This window comes from Strigops habroptila, chromosome 11, assembly GCF_004027225.2.
Source record: "Strigops habroptila isolate Jane chromosome 11, bStrHab1.2.pri, whole genome shotgun sequence".
Lineage (NCBI taxonomy): Eukaryota > Metazoa > Chordata > Aves > Psittaciformes > Psittacidae > Strigops > Strigops habroptila.
Window position 1 is genome coordinate 6234245 of NC_046360.1, and position 14148 is coordinate 6248392.

Consider the following 14148-nt stretch of genomic DNA (forward strand, 5'->3'; position numbering starts at 1 on the left):
TTACTCCAAATGTTTCCCAGCTGGTATAAAATTGTTGGACAATGATCCTGCTTGTATCCTTGGTGTTCAGGTTGTATTTTGTTTCTCAAAGGCACATGCTACACTCAGAGCTTCTCTCTTCATTAAAACAACTCAGTTATTATTTTTATAAACCAGTAAGATATGTCTGAAGCATCTACCTTCAGCAGATTTGTTCACTGACAGCTTTGCAGTATCTGATAATTACTGGTAACTTTCACATATTCATTGCAAAGGACACAGATGTTAACTTTAGCAGATTTTAAGCCATCTTTTGTAGGACATGGAATGGATCTGTATATGCATCACACATACATAAAAGCAGCATTATAAAGTCTACTCAGATTTCACAGTCCACTTTCAAAGATACTGTGGAAACCCCATGTATTATTGTTTTTGATTTCATGACTTGAGATGAATAAAGCAGCATCCAAGGAACTTTCTAGATTCCTCTGTCTGTAAGTCGACATGGTAGCAGGTATTTCTAAACGCTGACACAAGCTGTCTCTTCCAGTGCTTGTGCATTGCTTTTCTCACACTATTCTACATGTTTAATTCCTTTGTGTACAATGACACCAGGAAGCTGTTCACACAGGAAAACCCCAGCAGCTCTGCCTGTATTTATGTGCATCCAGAATCCCTCAGAACAAAGGCTGTGGATTAACTCCCGTTGTGAACTGCAAAACACGATGTGCTTCCTTATGAAATTTTATTATAAAGCATGCAAACCAATGTGCTACTTCACACTTATGGTAGAACGGTTTGGGTTGAAGGGACCTTAAAGCTCATCCAGTTCCAACCCCCTGCCACGGGCAGGGACACCTTCCACTAGAGCAGGTTGCTCCAAGCCCCTGTGTCCAACCTGGCCTTGAACACTGCCAGGGATGGGGCAGCCACAGCTTCTCTGGGCACCCTGTGCCAGCGCCTCAGCACCCTCACAGGGAAGAGCTTCTTCCTAATGTGTAATCTAAATCTCCCCCTTGTTTTGTCCCTGCAGGCCCTTGTCAAAAGTCTCTCTCCAGATTTCCTATAGGCCCTCTTTAGATACTGGAAGCATTATACCTCCTGAAGAGTGATGAAAATAGTAATCCTGAGGTAAAAAGTATTGAAAATTTCACCTCAGATTACACAAACTTGTCGAAAATAGTCCAATTTATTATTTAAAACCTTCCTCGGCGCCAGAGCCTTTCCTCTTCCTGATTTGGCTCCCAGGCCCATTGGACTTCCCATGTGTGGCCTGAAGCGAACCCCACTTTCTGCTCCACCTTCCCACAACGCACCTTACAAGACCCCCCCCCCCGCCCTGTCAGCTCTTTCTGCCGAGCCCCGTTAGGCCCCCGCCTCTCCATCTCCTTTGTCTCTGCCGCTGCCCGCCTCGCCGCTGGCTTCCCGCCGGCAGTCCCCCGGGGCGCTTCTCGGCAGCGTGGCAGACACCCGCGGGCGGCTCCCCCGTTCTCTTTCGAAACTCCGTGTTCACGTTTGCAGCCGGGACGCGCCAGGAAAGGCTCGTCCTCCCCCACCAGCGCCGCACCGGGACCCCGCGGCCCATCAGACACCCCAGGCGCGTCAGGGAACCCGCCCCGTCCCCTCCCTTGGCTCCGCACTTTCGTCACGCACATTCGCCACACCCGCAGAGTCACAACCCCCGCTGCCCAGCAACCGGGCGCTGCTGCCAGACGCCGCGCTGCACTGCCGGTAGCGCGAGGTCGCTCCGCATCGCTCCGCGTTTTCTTTCGGTTTTCCTACTTGGGCTGCGAAAAGTGACGAATCTGCCGGGTGCCGGAAACCAGCCAAGCTCGGCTCTGCCTTGCCTAGCGGAAGCGGAAGAGTCGCCATTTTGTTTCGGGTGATGGCGACTGTGGTGCTGAGGAGCCGGGGCGTCTAGCGCGGGCCCGGTGTCGCGGGGTCTCGCCTCTGGGACAGTCGCTGTTACTGCGGGATTCCTCCTCCTCGCCGCGGCCCCCGGTGATGTACGGAGGGGGCGGAGGTTCTCGACGGACTGCAGAAGAAGCAGGCCCGCCGCCCCTAATGTTGTTGTCAGGCGGGGGAGCGGTGCCTGGGCCCCCCGGAGGAGGTGGAGGAGGAGGTGGAGGTGGGAATAGCCGTGTGGAGCTGCTGGTGTTCGGCTATGCCTGCAAGCTGTTTCGAGATGATGAGAAGGCTCAGTACCAGGAGCAGGGGCGACACCTTATTCCTTGGATGGGAGACCCCAAGATCATGATCGATAGGTCGGTGTAACACAACCCCCAGACTCTGCTGCGAGATCTCCTGTTATAGCCTCTTTCTGTTCTTCCCCTTGTGCTGTTGGGCAAGTGAGGGCGGGGGATGAACAAAGGGCTCGCTCTGGCAGACGTGTGGAGAGCTTCTTCACTGGCAGAGGTGGAGGGCAGGTCCTCCTGGTAGAGTGCTTTGAGTGCTGCTTCTGTAACGCTGCAGGTCCGGCCCCCGGCAGTGGGAACTCGTCGTTCCTGCTATGGTAGTGTTGGCAAGATCCCCTCCTCAGAGTTGGTGTGTGTTGGGACTTTCAGCTGCACTGGTTAGGGTAGGGATTACAGCGCAGAGCGGAGAAGAGGAATGATCTGTTCCTTTTCAATGCAAGCCACATCATCTCTTCTTACTTGGAAACCAAGGGAGCCTTTAGTGCATGGGAATACTTCCTAGGCACTTTAAATGTTTTCTCAGCAAGAACAGTGCAGTATGGGGAGCGGTGAGGTGTTTATCCATCTTTGGGGAAATGGTGGTGTCTTATTTCTCCAATGTAATCTGGTTGCAGGCTGTTGGTGGGATTCCTTAGAAGCAATTCTTGGCCTAATAACATTTTGCTTGTGCCATGATTCACTTGGGCAGAACAGCTTTGATCTTTGGGTGCTTGTTTTTCAAATTTGTTGTCGGGGTGAGTTATTTTGGTTGCTTTGCAGTAGGTACAGGTTCACGGCCAGAGAGGAGTAGAATCTGCTTTGATGTTTCTTCTGGTCTCTTTAAGTTGTCTCAGCAGTGCAGGGTGGAACTTAGAAATACACTAATTCAGAATGAATTTTCTGGATATTTTCCTGGAGAGAGGGAAAATGGGAGGTCAGGTTGGGTATAGTGGTGTGGAACACTGAAAGTACAAGTTAAGAGTTGTGGCTCACCCTGACAACCTCAGTGGGAAAGATGGAAGGATTTTGGTTTGAAAAGGATCACATGACATACTATAGATATTTGCTCCCTCAATTTCATCTGTGCTCTGGTGCTGTACCTGATTCTTACTGTTTTGATTTAACAATTATATTTGGCTTAGAAAAATACCAGTAAGAGAAGGCCTTCTCATTTCCTTCTGTAAGACTGGAGAAAAAAATAAATGCCCTTACATTATTTTGCTGTTTATGTCATTAATGATGTTTATGATTGAAATTAATTGAACTTGGAGTACATGCGCAGATGTGAAAAAACAAACAAATGTTTTTAGATACATTTAATTTCTTACATACATGAGAGTAGAAGTGTTAAGATGAACATTTCTAATCCAAATCACTTTTGTGACCAATTTCATTAGTAGGTGGAGGCCATTTTTGTGGTCCTTTGCAACAGTAACCCAATTTACAGGTGTTACAGAAATTGTTGGGAGCAAAAGCTAAGTATGTGCATGTATGTGCATACAATACTGAAAAATCTAAATAACACACATTTGTGAGTTAAGGTAGCTTGCAATTACTAATCTTATGAACTCCTTTGGAAGCTTAGAGTCCTTTTATCTCCAGCAGCAGGAAGTCTTCATTTTCACCATTTTGAGAAAAGCACATTGCAATGAGAAGATGTGGGTTGAAGTTTGCCTGTGGACAGAGCTTGATTAACCAGACCTACGTGTTTCATTAACTCTTTGCTATAAGAATACTTACTTTCTTTGTTTTTGGTCTAGCAAGTTGGCACAAGTCAAGAGTTGTGTGTGGGAAGACACCTCAGCGGAGTCGAGTTTACTGTCACTTTACTTTCCAATCAGTTTCTCTTAAAACATTATCCCAATGCAGTGCTTTTCCTGCAAATAAAATGATTTCTGCTTAGTAGAAAGGAACTGTACATCATTGATCTTTGCCGTTTTTACGGTGAACCTCCTTAAATTGCATGTATATGTTACTGTTCCTATGTATGTGTGTCTCTCTATCACATAACCCAGAACTTATTTCCTCAGCCAAATGGCTAGGGGCCGAGCCTAGCCATGATTTTACCTCCAATGGACGCAAGTTTCTATGGTGAAGATATCTCCTGAGAGTTCGGGACTAGCAGAAAGAAGCGAGGAAATTTCGACCGTTTGGTTCTTACGGATAGGTATTTATGTACTCGGGTTTGTGTGAATGTAAGCTATTTGACTTTCCAGAAAAACGTATTTTGCAAGTGACATTGATTGGTTGGTTGAAGCACGTACGGTAAGAGCTGTTAAGGAGATGGATCCCACTTAAAACTATTAAAGGATAGCTTTGTCTTTAATTGTAATAATTTACTAGTTTCTTTGAGAGGAATTTAGACTATTAATTTTTCAATAGTTGGTGACAAATGATTAGCAAAATTAAAAGTAAATTCTAAAAGGAAATGTGCTTTAACGTATAAGTATGTTTTTTGTTTCATTTTTAATGGGTAAGTATTTAAGTAGTCGCATAAACCCAAGCCCTAAGTTCTCTGCATTGACCAGCTCTTTCATCCTGCAGGTACGATGGACGTGGTCACCTGCATGACCTTTCTGAATATGATGCTGAATATTCCACATGGAACAGAGATTATCAATTGTCTGAGGAGGAAGCTAGAATAGAAGCCCTCTGTGATGAAGAGAGGTATTTAGCCTTGCATACGGACTTGCTTGAGGAGGAGGCGAGGCAAGGTATTGCTCAAGGAAACTTCCTGAGTTTAGCACATGTTTAAATAAATATTTGTGAAATTAAATTTACTCCTAATTTTTATACTCTCTTTTTTCTGATGTTATCTTGACAGTACCCAGTGGATTCGAAAAACGGGAGTCTTTGCGTATGTGAGAGGACCTCAGGATAGTTTAAATATAGATCCACACAGAATTTGCCCAGATGCTGAGGGCAGACTGGGATTTCAGACCCCAAAAAACCCAAAATAAGCACATTCGGCTTCATTTTTAGTGTTGTATAAATGAAATTCTATGCTCTTGTATGCATAATTACATTAGAATGTTTTAACCTGCAGCCTTTATCTCTTCAGGAAGAAATAAATGGTCAGCATATATATATGCTGTGTTTTTCTATTCAGTTTTTAGCATAAAAGGTAAAATGATTAGGTGAAAACTTCCCATTTAAAAACTAAAGTAAGAAAATTCCCTTTTTTTTATTTTTTAAGGAATTAGCTTTTAAATATGTTCTAATGATTGGTAATTGCATTTTTATTCAAGAGGAGGAATATAAAAGACTGAGTGAAGCTTTGGCAGAGGATGGTACCTATAACGCAGTGGGATTCCATTATGGCAGTGATTATTATGACCCTTCAGAACCCACTGAGGAGGAGGAGCATCAGCCTGCAAAACAAAGAGGTAAGAGGAAAAAATAACAGGTTAATTGAGAGGCAGAACATAGCACCTCTGTGTCTGTCACTTGCAGCTGAAGGTTGAAAATGTGTGTTTCATTAAAATGCAAGTAAAAAATTTCAAAGTATTTGAAATAAGAAGATGTATTTTTGAAGTTTAAATTTTGTCATCCTAATTACTGTTGAGTCTGTCTTCAACATAGTGTGCCCTTCTCCGTGATCTTAAAAAGTGCAGAATTCAGATTCTCATGTTCCCATCTGTAATTACAGTAACTTTGCATTTTTAACGTGAAGCCCTAAGGATTTCAAGTGTTACTGAACTATGTTTTAGTGAAGTTAGAATTGTTTATTTAACAATTGGGTTGGCTTAACTACATATTGGCAAGTTACGGTGGTATGAGATGTGCTTTTTTTTACCAAGGTGAGTGCTAGAATGCAGGATCATCTTAGAGGTGCTAAAGCTTATTTAGTGGTTTTTTTGCTGCTGTGTGTGAGAGGTGGTGTCAGGGCAGTGTCCATGCTGCTTGCATTGTACCAAGGGTTTCTCCTCTGTTCTTCATTACTGATGCTGAATTGCATTGTCTTTTCTGAGACAATTTTCTGAGGTTTATTTCATTTGCTTTATTCAGATTTGTTTGGTAGATTCTGTAGCCAGATAGTTTCTCTGTAAAAACGTAGTTTCTCTGATAGTACGTAGTTTCTCTGATAGTACGTAAAACACAGGTCTTGAGTGTTTCTTCTCGTAGGGGTCTTTTTCATGTTTTGTGGATCTGTCCGTTATAGGGAAAAGCCTCCTAAAAATGTGGAGGTGGTAGAGAACAACATGTTTGTAATTTGACTTCCTCATCTGTCTCTACTGGTTGGAGACTAAAAAGATAAGTGCCCTCGCAGTCTCTAAAAGGCAATCTGCTAAACTTTTACTGGGTATCTGTATTGTAGGAGGCCTTTGCAAAGCTGCTTGAAAATGTTCCATAATGTTACAGAATCTGCCTTTGATCAAGTCTGTAAGGAATAAATAAAAAATTCCCGTTTCATTTGATAAGAGAGCTGTTCTGAGTTGAAGCTGTGTCTGGGTTGCTCCACATTATTTTGCTTTCCTAGATTGATGAGATATCCAAAATAATGTATTTCAGCCTTAAAAAAGTCATGTTTTTAGAAATAGTGCTAAAATGTGATGACTTAGTCATTAGAAAAGAGAGATGTAAGTACCCAGTCTTCGAACAAGTTAATATTTAGTTAATTAATATTTGATGCAGTATGGAAGTGTCATGCTAAGCTATTACAAAATTTTGTGGTGTAATGTGAGTAGTATTGATGCTGCTGAGAAGTAGAGATCCTCGTAGCAGGTCATTGGAATATTGTCTCAGTTGTGAGCTTTCTTACCAAACTCTTTATCTTTTAGAGAATTGTTAGTAATGGTGGATTAAAAAAAGGGGCATTTTCTAGTCAGACTTGGTAGTATTTTAGTATCTATTATTCTTTTGCTGTAGTTGAACTGTACAGAGTTTTCATAGATTGCTATGTGGTAATAATTTCCAATAATACAGCACTATAGGTTCTTAACATTGATTTTTTTTTTTTATAAATGCCAGCAGAGTAATATCCAGTATTGGAAGATGCAGATAAAAGTAATGTGAATTACAGGCTGTGGTTCTGTGAACACGTCAAGTATTAGCTGGAGCCGCTGCCAAAAGCAGCAGTCGTGTTCTGCTTTGTCTGCTGTTTATTCCTCCTTTCCTTGATGCTAAAATCTCTGTGTGCCTTTATGGAGTTAAACTATTTGAGTTCATTTAAAAAATAACCCTGCCCCCAACAAGCTTCCAGACAGCAACAAAGAAGTTAACTTTCATGCATGGGTAAGACCCTGTATGCAGTAATTGCTGTGACATCTCATGGATGATTAGGCTGTTTTGCTATGTCCACAGTTTCCATAATCAGGTTTTCATACAGTTTGTGCTATCTGATTTCTTAGGATAAAACTGGAATATGTTTCTCTTAAAGCTGGTAGAATAGATAATACAAAAGTTACTTAAAAAGTAAACTTTCCATTTCAGTTATAATAAAAATTTGTGAAGCAAAATCCTTTCAGAGGAATGGTTCTGATATACCAATGAACAGAATGTAGTACAAATTGGCTTTTATGAAAGAATAACTATTTTAGATGAGTAGTTCATGTGAAAAATGTGTTAAATATTTGGGTATGTTAAACTTGATATAAAATGCACCATACCAACTTTAGACTGAACTCACAGATGAATGGCAACATTTATTTTAATCAATTAATAAGGCAACTACTGGTTTATCTCTGTAGGTGGTGAAAGTGGATTTTAGCCTCCCTTTTGCGTTCCTGTACAACTTTGGTTAGGGTTAGGAAGCTGATGAAAGTACTTTAGGTTTGTGTGTATGGGCTGAAATGGTTGATAAACATGGAACTGAATTCAGACAGACCACATGTATAGATCTTAACAGCTTTAGAAATATTGGATATCTGTAATATTTTAATCGTTGTTAGGAAAGGATCCAACCAGTGCATTGGATCCAACCAGAAAATGGTTCCCCATAAGTTTGCATGGGTTTTCTTGTAAAAACAAAAAGTAATATTGATGAAAATTAAAGTTTCCTATTTGATTTGGCACTTGTTTGTCTGCAATACTATAGTCAGGGCAAAGGCTAATGGGGTTTTATTCTTTCTAATACCTCTATTGAAACATAATTTATGCAATCTTAAATAAACCACACATAACACCAGGGAGAGTAACCGTATTAAAATGTCTTCAGTGCAAATGCTGGCTATAGCTTAATTTGATAAATTCATTGATTGCACATCTTTTTTGATTATACTTTATTTCAACAGTTTTTTGTCAACATGTGAGTACTTTGACATTCTTTGTCCTATAGTATTTTATTCTGCCATTTCTTGTAGAAACAGCTCAGACAGAAAACACAGAAGAAAATGAAGAGCCTTTTGTTGCTCCCCCAGGACTGAACGTACCTTCTGATGTGGAATTGGTATGTGTGTACATTTAATTCAACCTACATTTCTGTCAATTTTCAAGGAGTTTGTGGTGCTTTACTGGTAATTTTTTTTCTCCATTAATTTTAGTGTGGTACGTTTTAAATTGTTTTAAAATAGTAGCTTAATTTCAAATATTCTTCCTTGAATTTCTGACTTCTCTCAACTCTCTTGAATCTTCTTTTTCACACTGAAATTATTGCATTGCTTCTGCTAAGTGCACTTACTATCACTTTTGATATTATTTTGGATAATGCAGAATAAAAAGGCAGTTGTTCTTGGAATGGACGCTTACCGAGATGTCAGGGTTGACATTCCAAATGTAAAGGATCATTAAAACAAAATATTGCTTCTGGTCAAGATTTTTTTTCTGGATTTTGTTTAATTGAGTCCCAATCTAATGGGAATAGGAAGTTCTCAAATATAAGGGCTGTGTTTAAGATTGGCCTGTTAAGGAGAAAAGCAATAATTTATTTCTAGCAAATTCTGAAATAACTTGAAAGTATTAGCATATAGAAGCTCTTTCCTTCATGTGATGTTACCAGAATTTGCCACATGTTAAAGTTTAAAGTTCATTGCAGCTTGTGAATTTTTCCTGAAGGGAGTTGAACAGTCACCTGCTGGAGTACAGTTGTAACCATGAGGATTTTCAATTTATTTCAAATTTCCTGAAAGATACTGGGAAGTCAGATAACATTATTTTTCCTATTCTGTGGTCATGAAAGTGTTAATTTATATTTGGGCTGTCTTCTTAACTTGCTAACCTGGGCCAGTAAAAATTCAAAGCACTCTATTAGAATAACTAATAGTGAACAAAGACTATTTGTGTAAGAGTATTTTTCTGCTTCATTAGCTTTTAATTGAAAATTTTTATCCTGTTACCTTTTTTTTTTTGTATGAAGTAAGAGCTATTTAACACATCTAATGGGCAACTTTATCTGTTCTGATTTTACTTCCCCTCCTTTTCTTTACAATCTTATATTTCATTAGTGAAGTACTTAAAAGCCTACTTCTGAGTTCAGGGAAGATTTTTATATGTTATTGCCTTTAAACTATGAGTTATACTTCAGTCTGAGAATAAGAATGTTGAGTTCCCAGTGAGAAGCTGCTTATTTAGCATTTGCATGCTGTTCCCAAAATGTAACTGCTGGTGAAAGAATGTTTGGTGTTTTAGATAGCTGCTTTGCTTGAATTTTATTCTGTAACTTCAGATATATTTTATAATGTAAGTTGCAGAATGCAGTGTGGGACTTACTGAAGTAATTTGTCAGTCAGCTATTAAACTCTAGTGTATTCAAATAAACAGAAAGGGTGTGTGGCCATATTTGGTTTTGATTTTGAAGAAAGCATCTAGGCAGCAGCTCAAACAATGTATACTTGACCTTGGATTGGGAATTGTGGGTATCTTTTTTTTTTTTGTAAGCCTTGATTTGTTGTTAAGTCATTCAGTTTTACCGTTGAATGTATTTATTCTGTATCTTTTTAATTTGGTTGCTGTGAAGGATAGAAGCCTGGTAAATTATTGTTGAGGTTTTACAGGTGTGTTTAGAAATACTTTTCACTTGACCTTGTTGCCATTTAAGAAAAAGAAGAGAGAGAAATGCATCATAAATTCCATTGCCATTATGTCTATCCACAAGTGATTGGAAGAGGGGTGCAGACACATTGCTGATCTGTGGAAACGGCAGAGTGGTGGACGGGTCTCTCCTCAGTTTGCTGCCAGTTAACGTTCAAGTTGAAAGACGTGGCCCTTGTTGATGGTCATGGCAGTTGGATGACACTTGTAGACTTTGAATCATTTTGGGGAGGGAACTGCAGTGCTTGGGAATAGGATAGAATTTGAGGACCAACCAGAGTGTGAATGGCTTGCTGAAGATGGGAGGGTACTTCCTTAACTATCGGTTAGGGAGTCAGGAAGACTCACTCATGAAAAACTTTTAATTACCGTACTATTTGAAGATTGGAACAGAATATCTTAGTAGATGATAGCACTTATGGTATTTTTCAGAAGGTTTCTTTCTCTGCTCTGGCAAATAGTCTTTCAGAAGTTTTTACAGTTCTCAGTTTAAATGTGGTGTTAGAAATCTTAGAAGTCAATTAAAAGCATATTATTATTCATAGTGCCTGCTTTCCAGAGCTTATAGTGGCATTGGCTTCAAATTCAAGACCAGATAGTAATTTCAGATACAATCTTTTTTGAGCTTCTTTCTTTGCTGATTTGCAGCTTTGTTTATGAATCTTTCAGCCTTAAGCATATGTTGTATTTCTGTGTAAGAACTGCAGAAATAGAGAAACTTGATGTACAATTAAGTAGCGAAACTGGCAATGCACAAAATGTTACCAGTTTGTTGAGGACTTCATTGCCTCTAATTAAAATAATGTTTGGTAGTGTTTTAGAAGGACAACTAAACCTTGAAAAAACCGATTATTTTCCATATTGAACATATTCCAGTAAAGGATCCAATTGGCTGAAAATAATTCCTAAAAATGTACAATTTGATCACATTCAGACGTTTTCCCCCCTAAATAGAGCAGCACTTGCGTGCTTCCAATCTTCTGAAAAAGATTTTCTGAGGTTTGCAACATACTTCTGTATCTAAACCAATAAAAATGCAAAACTAAAACTATTTTAATGTGACACTTCAATCTTTGTAGGCAGGCAGAGTATCTGTTTCTACAGTTTATTGAGCACAAGACAAAACAAAGCTGAGTATGAAATTAAACACAGTGAGTGATGAAGTTCATTCATTCTTTCACTATATTCTTGTTCTATTCACTTCTTGTTTGATATGGCAATGCTCCTTAGATGGGATTTCAGGAGTGGAAATGCATGGATGCTGCCTAACTTTATTAATCTTCTTTTTTGTTCTATTGCTGAAGCGTTCAGTGACTTTTTATGGGAACATGATAGTACATAGGAACTGCAATTGTTACACTGGGCTTAAGGTGCAACATGTTCCTTTTAAGCAAGTGCATAGTAATGAGCTTTTCTAGTTAGGGAGCTATATTTGCACATTAAGTAGTAACAGGATAAAGGACAGTGGTTGGGAAGAAGACCGTGCATGTTGAGTCTTCAGAGTACCTGGAGGTACTGTCAGGTAGCGGCACTTTAAGTTGGCATAGCTGTGTCAAGAAACACTTCTTGTCTCCTATCTTTTGCCAGCAGAATTGGCTGAATGGCTGTGGAATGTACCTGATTTAAAATAAATTCTTTCTACATCAAGCTCAGCCAGGATTTGTTCTCCTCTTCAGTTTGGTGTGCAATGGCAAAAGTAGTTGTGCTGATAAAAGGAGAGGATTTAGCAAAAGGAAATGAATGAGGAGCTAGGGAAGACTGGGACTGGTTGTTTAGCACTGGTGTGCTTTCAGTAGTTGAAATTGGTTATGAAACTGAGTTGTTAGAGAAAGCTGGGAAGAGGGGCAGGGAACCACTGCTGTTTCTAATTCCCACTTGACAAGCTGCTTATGAAAATGCAAATATATGTTATTTTGCTCCCACAGCCACCGACAGCAAAAATGCATGCCATTATAGAACGAACTGCAAACTTTGTCTGCAAGCAGGGAGCACAGTTTGAGATTATGCTAAAAGCCAAGCAAGCACGCAACTCCCAGTTTGACTTCTTGCGGTTTGATCACTACCTCAATCCCTACTACAAATTCATTCAGAAGGCTATGAAAGAGGGACGATACGCTGCTCCTTCCGAAAGTAAAGTGGACGAGAAGAAAAGTAAGTTGTTGCTTGTCAAATGGATGGAATCACTGAAACATCTACTGGTCTGTTTAGGTAAAATAGCCACATATTTTTGGTGCGTTGCAGTGGCAATGCTGTTATCTTGCAGTTGAGATTGATGTCATAATTCAACATTTTGCTTAAGTAGCTCTAGTCCAACGGAAAGTTGTTCTATGCATTTAGTTGTTAGTTTTAATGATGGCCAGCAGTATCGTCTTGTATCTGTGTTTTGGTGAATAAGCAGATTTATGAAATGGTAGCATGCTTGTCCTGTACCATCTTTCTTTCCCAATACAAATCTATCCCAATAGCAAACCCACATAAAATTTGGACATTGCTTTTATTTAGATTCAAGAGTCAAATCCGAGGAAGAAGATGATGACGATGATGATGATGATGGAAATTACCTGCATCCGAGTCTCTTTGCGTCTAAAAAATGCAGTAGGCTTGAAGAGCTCATGAAGGTACTTGATCCTATTAAAATTACTTTCTACCTTGTAAAACATCTAATTCATGGGCACAAAAATTCTAATATGCAGGTGCTAAGATCTTTTGTTATCAATTTTTTTTCTTTTCCACACCACCCCCACCCTCTATCTGTGTGTTAGTAATTTAAGTCTCTTTTTGGTAAACTTTCAAGTTACCTTTTCTCTGGTGTGTAAATTTTTCCATTTGTAAGGAATTACATTTCTGTTTTTGATGCATTGAGGGCATCACTCAAGGATTTATCCCACAGAACCTGTGTTGAAGCTGAAAAGATTAAGATATTTAATGCCCTCTCGATATAAGCTGAGAGTGTTTTCTTTTTAGCTTTTAGTAGATAAAATGTCGACATGAAGTCATAGTTTCAGGGAATAATATTTCAGCAGAATGTACTACTCATGAAGTGTAGATTTTGCTGGATGTTTTCTGAGTTTGATCAATGATGAAATAATGGGAATGACAGACAGTTGCACACATTTGAGGCTTTCAGAGGAATGGCAGTGGTGCTGACTGATATTTAGACAAGTCAGGTTCTGTGTCTTATCCCAGCCTTGGCAGTAAATGAGTAAGAGTAATGCCCACTTTTTTATGTCATGGGTTTCTGTTAACGTTAAAGTATTTTTTTGTTTTGTCATGTTTGTCATGTTTTCCACTAATTTTCAAAGAAGATGGTTCTGATGTGAGAGCTACCAGTAGCTTCAGTGTTTGGACAATACTATTGATGTCTATTAATTCCAATGAATTAATTTTCCAAATTAGGTTGATTCTCACATGTTTTAAATATACCCTTCAAATTTTAATCTCGTTTTCTATTCTCGAATATTTTTTTTCTTAGCCTTTGAAGGTGGTAGACCCTGATCATCCACTTGCTGCGCTGGTGCGCAAAGCGCAATCAGATAATAACTCCTCTACACCACAGTCAACAGATGGGGCAGCTGTACAGACATCACAAGCAGAGTATTCTTCTGATTGTAAGTGCATTGTGATTAGGCAGCTGCTGATGTGTGTTGATGAATTTTATGTGGATACTGGTGGGGAAAAAAGTACGTTAGCTCCATACTTGATCATTCGTAACTGATATTTATTCTTTTTCAATCTCCTGAATCTTTGAAGGTGTCTGTCAAATTGTTAGCTGCTTAAGAAAAGCAAATAGGGTGGAGAGGGGTGGGCAGGCAGGGGGCCAGGTCTCCAGTCTGTGAGTATGGTTAGCATATAACTTCCATCAATTTCTATTAATGAAGCCTAATGAATGCCTTCACCGTTGAATATATAACTGTTCTATAAAGTATTTTCATGAGATTCCCATAGAAAGAAGCTTACTATATTAAGCAAGATGCAGATGGTAAATGTACTTAGAACAGTTTTGCTGGAGTGCCTAACACTAGGG

General features: G+C 39.5%; 1 protein-coding gene across 5 annotated transcripts in view; it reads left to right on the top strand.

Annotated features, from left to right (window-relative positions):
* Positions 1-1850: 1850 nt before the first annotated feature.
* Positions 1851-14148, top strand: part of SFSWAP (splicing factor SWAP) — a 48946-nt gene continuing 36648 nt past the window's right edge. For 2 of the 5 annotated variants that reach the window (XM_030500453.1, XM_030500454.1), the window contains exons 1-7: positions 1851-2246; positions 4701-4870; positions 5405-5542; positions 8459-8544; positions 12050-12275; positions 12627-12742; positions 13597-13732. In XM_030500453.1, coding sequence (XP_030356313.1) covers positions 1987-2246; positions 4701-4870; positions 5405-5542; positions 8459-8544; positions 12050-12275; positions 12627-12742; positions 13597-13732 — 1132 coding nt within the window. In that variant the 5' untranslated portion in view covers positions 1851-1986. Of the gene's footprint in view, positions 4871-5404; positions 5543-8458; positions 8545-12049; positions 12276-12626; positions 12743-13596; positions 13733-14148 lie in introns of all 5 variants that reach the window. The other 3 variants (XM_030500458.1, XM_030500455.1, XM_030500457.1) reach the window with 3 other exon arrangements.